Source organism: Mizuhopecten yessoensis, unplaced genomic scaffold (assembly GCF_002113885.1).
Source record: "Mizuhopecten yessoensis strain PY_sf001 unplaced genomic scaffold, ASM211388v2 scaffold716341, whole genome shotgun sequence".
NCBI lineage: Eukaryota > Metazoa > Mollusca > Bivalvia > Pectinida > Pectinidae > Mizuhopecten > Mizuhopecten yessoensis.
In genome coordinates this window covers 310,730-315,532 of record NW_018480068.1, presented here as the reverse complement: position 1 = coordinate 315,532, position 4,803 = coordinate 310,730, and the positions used below count along the sequence as shown (strand labels likewise).

The 4,803-nt window shown below is 34.3% G+C and overlaps 1 protein-coding gene across 1 annotated transcript in view; it reads right to left on the bottom strand.

Moving 5' to 3' along the window:
* Positions 1-1,071: 1,071 nt before the first annotated feature.
* The window catches only part of LOC110443367 (tankyrase-1-like), a 14,674-nt gene continuing 10,942 nt past the window's right edge, over positions 1,072-4,803 (bottom strand). Inside the window, exons 9-10 of the mRNA XM_021487548.1 lie at positions 4,367-4,444; positions 1,072-3,968 (exon numbers count right to left, since the gene is read on the bottom strand). Coding sequence (XP_021343223.1) covers positions 3,829-3,968; positions 4,367-4,444 — 218 coding nt within the window. The 3' untranslated portion in view covers positions 1,072-3,828. The remainder of the gene's footprint in view (positions 3,969-4,366; positions 4,445-4,803) is intronic.

The following is a 4,803-nucleotide window of genomic DNA, read 5'->3' as shown; positions in this document are numbered from 1 at the left end:
CCCCCCCCCCCCCCCCCCCCCTGATGTGAGGTGTGGGGCCCAATAGGGGAAATATAGCAAATTCTTCGACCATCTGGATTAAGGGATTTTATCTTTATTTAGTCTGGAGCATCCTTTGGTCAAGGGGACTCAAGTTTGTATAAGCGGTAGGTATGACCCCCCCCCCCTTAGGGGTGGGGCTTTGTTTGAAGTTTGTTCTCGTTATATCTCAAGTACTGGATGGATCTTTCTGAAATTTCTTATGTACTTACAGCACCTACCATGGAGTGCTATATCTTTACTTTATCTTCATACCAATTATTTTAAACATATTCAGCTTGTTTTAGAATTGTAAGAGGACCTTAATTACTTAGCTCCCTGGGCACTTATGTAACAGGAAAAATGCAATGTGCAATGGCCAGACTTGGATTCCAGCCTAGTTTCTTCTATTAACCCTTTCACCACTGAAGACCATAATGGACTTATCCATATCAATGCATGGTAGAGTCTACTAAAGTTACATAGGGGTGAAAGGGTTAAGTCTAGATGGACGTTCAAACCAATACAGCTACCTGGGCTTGTATTCATGAAAGTGTACTCGTGCTTAAACTGCGGTTTTGTGCTCAAGCCCGATTTCTTACTCTTGTGATCAGTTGATGAAAGTCCACATTTGTCAATAATCTGGAAGAAATTTGATAAGATTTAGATCCAAATACAATTTTTTTTACAGCTTTTGATGTTTAAACTTTTTGACCTTGTCACATGATATAAGCCAGTTACAAGACGAGTAGGTTTGAGCACAGAATCCATACTTGAGAATGAGAACAGTTTCATGAATATGGGCCCTGGTTGCCTTTGATCAATTTAGTCCAATCTGATATACATGTACATCTTGTATATTACAATGTAGCTGAATAGGGTAATCCAAAGCAAATGGATTGGTTCTGATGAGTTCACAGAAACCTATTTCACTTTCAGGCAATACATGTACTTGGGAAATATAAGGCTTCATCATGAGTGACAACAACGTTTTAATACAAGTTTAAACAAACAACTTTATTTCTATAAAAAAGTATAAAAACTGAACTCTCGGTTTCAATAACAAAATAAATATAGACATTAATATACAACATTCTAACAGTTGTGGAATGTAAGATGAATCGAGCACTTTCTTTTTGTATGGACTAGAAATACGAACATATTTGGTACACTACTGTGGAAATGGGACATAACAAGTAAATTATATGACAAAGATGATTGTTATTTTAGTATTAAACTATAATGGAAGCACTCAACATTAATGGTAAACAATTGAGGAGAAGTATGGTTCACTCTATAAGAGACATCTGATGTAGTTTGTTTACTACGGAAACACTTGACATAACTATTGTTTCCTCTTCTGCGGAATATTGGATTAATGCACAAGTTTTACACGATACACCACGTGATAATATACCAGGGAAGCTGGACATTGTTGGCAAACTGGTGAGACATTGGATCCAATTGACAAATTCTACCAGTGAAACATCGGACACATGTAACAAACTCCCTAGAGAAACTTTTGACATAATTATTAAACTGTACAAGGGCAACATTTGGCACTCTACCAGGGACATTGAACAGTAACAGTAACAGGTAAATCTCTCTATCCCACTGAAATACCTCCTTATGGCCTACAAATATACTGTTTTTGTTTTCATCTCAAGTCATTGTACAATACATCAATAAATCAAGGACTGGCCATGGACATGTTCAGTGATACAACACTCGCAAGTCATACATCAAAAATGTTGTTTTTTTTCTTCAAATATGTAAAATAAGACATGTAAATAACAGATCTAGACAAGAGGGAAAATCCATCCAATGGGTTTAAACTAGGCACAGATAAATGAGTCTTGACTGTAAAACAAAAACAACTTGACTGATATATATGGTATCAATTACAACAAAGGTTCGAGGTTATAGCTCATCATAATTATACATACAGTGTAAAACAGAATCTAAAGTTACATGTACAACAAAGGTTCGAGGTTATAGCTCATCATAATTATACATACAGTGTAAAACAGAATCTAAAGTTACATGTACAACAATGCTGACATTGACCTCTTACTTCAGTTTTTGAGGAAAAAAAGTTGCTAGCATTTTTGTGTATCACTTTGATGCTGAATTACTTTGACCTGCAATATATTGAAAAGATGCATGCATCCCTCGGTCTTAATAGTAACACGTAATGGCCTTGACCTTCAACATGAAAATGAATCTATGGGGTTAAAAGTCACACATAATGCACAGAAACTGTAAATCTATTTATAGTAACACTAATCCTGACCTAACGGCCTCTCTATAAGGTCAGAATCAACTTTCTTGGACTTCATTGCTTGACAACTTTTTTAAAGAGTACTGAACAAGATAATAGATATACTGTATTTTGATGTCTTATTTACCCTCCACATAAAGAAATCTGTAAAATATCTATCAAGAAATTTTTTGAACTTTAAAAAAAAGTTAATGGCAATTACTCTCACACAAGTAAGTTTTATAATGTACAAGGTAACGCATATCCTTGAGGACACTAAAGTCAGTGCACAAAGATCCTAGTTTGATGATTTCTGACGGCGGATGGACGATTAAAGAAAAAAAATGGCAGTTCACTAACAATTTGCGTGACAAATATTTTTGTATGAATTTGCATTGAGCATCAATCATGACTTCATGTCTTCACCAACAGGAAGCTTAGGATCAGTCAATAAAATGTGCACAAAATTAAAGTTAAACCCTTTAGTAAAGCCATCTTACTTTATTGAATAACTGACCCGTTTTACTATGTGTCATAAATATAGTATAAATACACACATGTAATAAAACCTAAATGTACTACGATTGGTCACACTGTGGGAACCTTCCTGTGCCTCTACTGGTACTAATTTATTTACTAATATCACACAATACATTTACTGTTATGTTAATTGAATTTGAAATGTTTATTATATCCTTATGATTTTCATAGCATTTGAAACTGTTCATTTCAATATTTAAAAATAAATATTGAACTACTTCGCACTGTGCAGAACGACAATGCTACGATTGAAGTACTTTGGTTTTGACCTATATAGAGTCAGCTGATAACACATAATTGTACTGTTTCAAGTTGTTTTCCAAATTATGAATGCTATGTGATAAATAGAATCTAACATTCATGTCCATGTCATATTAAATTTATTAAACTTGTTCAATAATTTAATATGACACTTGTTATAACAAATTATTGAACTCGTTTGATAAATTCAATATGACATGGTACTCACGTAAGATCATCTATTTATCAGGAGGAGAGACAGAGTCAGGATGCTATGAAAATGTCATCAGTAAAATGCTGGAGACTAGAATAAACCACATACCTTGTGAGGAACAGAAACACAAAACACCATAAATCAACTCAAATATCATTGTGAGTATAAAAACCATTTGATTAATTATGATATTTTATAAATGTAGATTTCAAATCTTTAATACATTGCATGATATCTTATAAATTTGTTCAACTTTGGTAATAATGGCTGCATTCAATATGTCTCAATTTGATACAATGGTAAATACAAAACTAACAACATATTTTCATAAATCTTGATACTTGGCAGTACATGAGAAAGCTACCAATAACATTTAAATAGGGAAAAAACGAAATCGATATCTTATCATAGAGTCTTTTTGTGTCAGTGTGGCTTCAATACAATCTCCACTTATTAGAATTGGAAGGAAACATTGATGAACACTTGCCTTTTTCTGTTTCCTACAATAGTTGTGTTCACGTCACTTTTTAACCAACTTTGTGAATGAGGAAGCCAGCTACCATTGTTGGTAGGGTGCACACCGCCCGTGGAATATTCGGAAGGAGCCGTCACTGTCACCGGTCAGCTCTGCCCAGAAGAAGGCTTTCACCCCCATAAACCCTTCAGTCCGAATCCTGTTGGCCAGTATCTCATAACCTTGCGAAAGGAAAAAAAAATAAAAATAGAAATCCATGAGAATTTCAACCATGTGTAATTGTATATTTCAGTAATCATCTGTTTTTAAATCAATTAAAATTCATGCAAGTGTTCAGGTGCATGTATTCAACTCATATTTTATAATAGACAATATTCAGCAAAACAGTTTGTTCATGGAATGCAAACTCATTCAAGAAATTTGTGTTTTAAATATCTTACTTGTATAAAAGTTTGTAGGGAAAAAAAGTTAAAAGACTAAGATGGTAAAGCAATGACATCACGTCGATGCACGAACACAGGTAACAAATGGACATGGATGATGCCTTATAAAGACCTCCCACTTTCATGGCACAGGCTAATTAATAGTGTTACTAAGGAGTGGAAATGATGTATAATACCTCTCTCTTTAGGGTAGACAAAGCCTTCTACAGTTCTGTCAGCGTTATACACCATCATTTCCCCACAGGGCAGGTTACCTGGTAAGTAATAAAAAAAGTCAAGTAAAATAGTTTCCGGCTACCTCTCTATTTTGTGAACCCTTCAGATTTTTCAATAAATATGTTTTTCTTATTTGCACTTGTTTTATTAAGTAGAATATAGTCTTGATGAAAAAAAATAGGGCTTAATCATCAGGAAAATATACTCTGCCTCTAAGTTTATGTAGATTCTAGGTTACATTTTTGCAGAGTCTTGATTACCCTTAACTATACCACTCATACATTTCTGTATCCTAGACTTCTCTATCTGTGACACCTGTACATTTCTGTATCCTAGACTTCTCTATCTGTGACACCTATACATTTCTGTATCCTAGACTTCTCTATCTGTGACACCT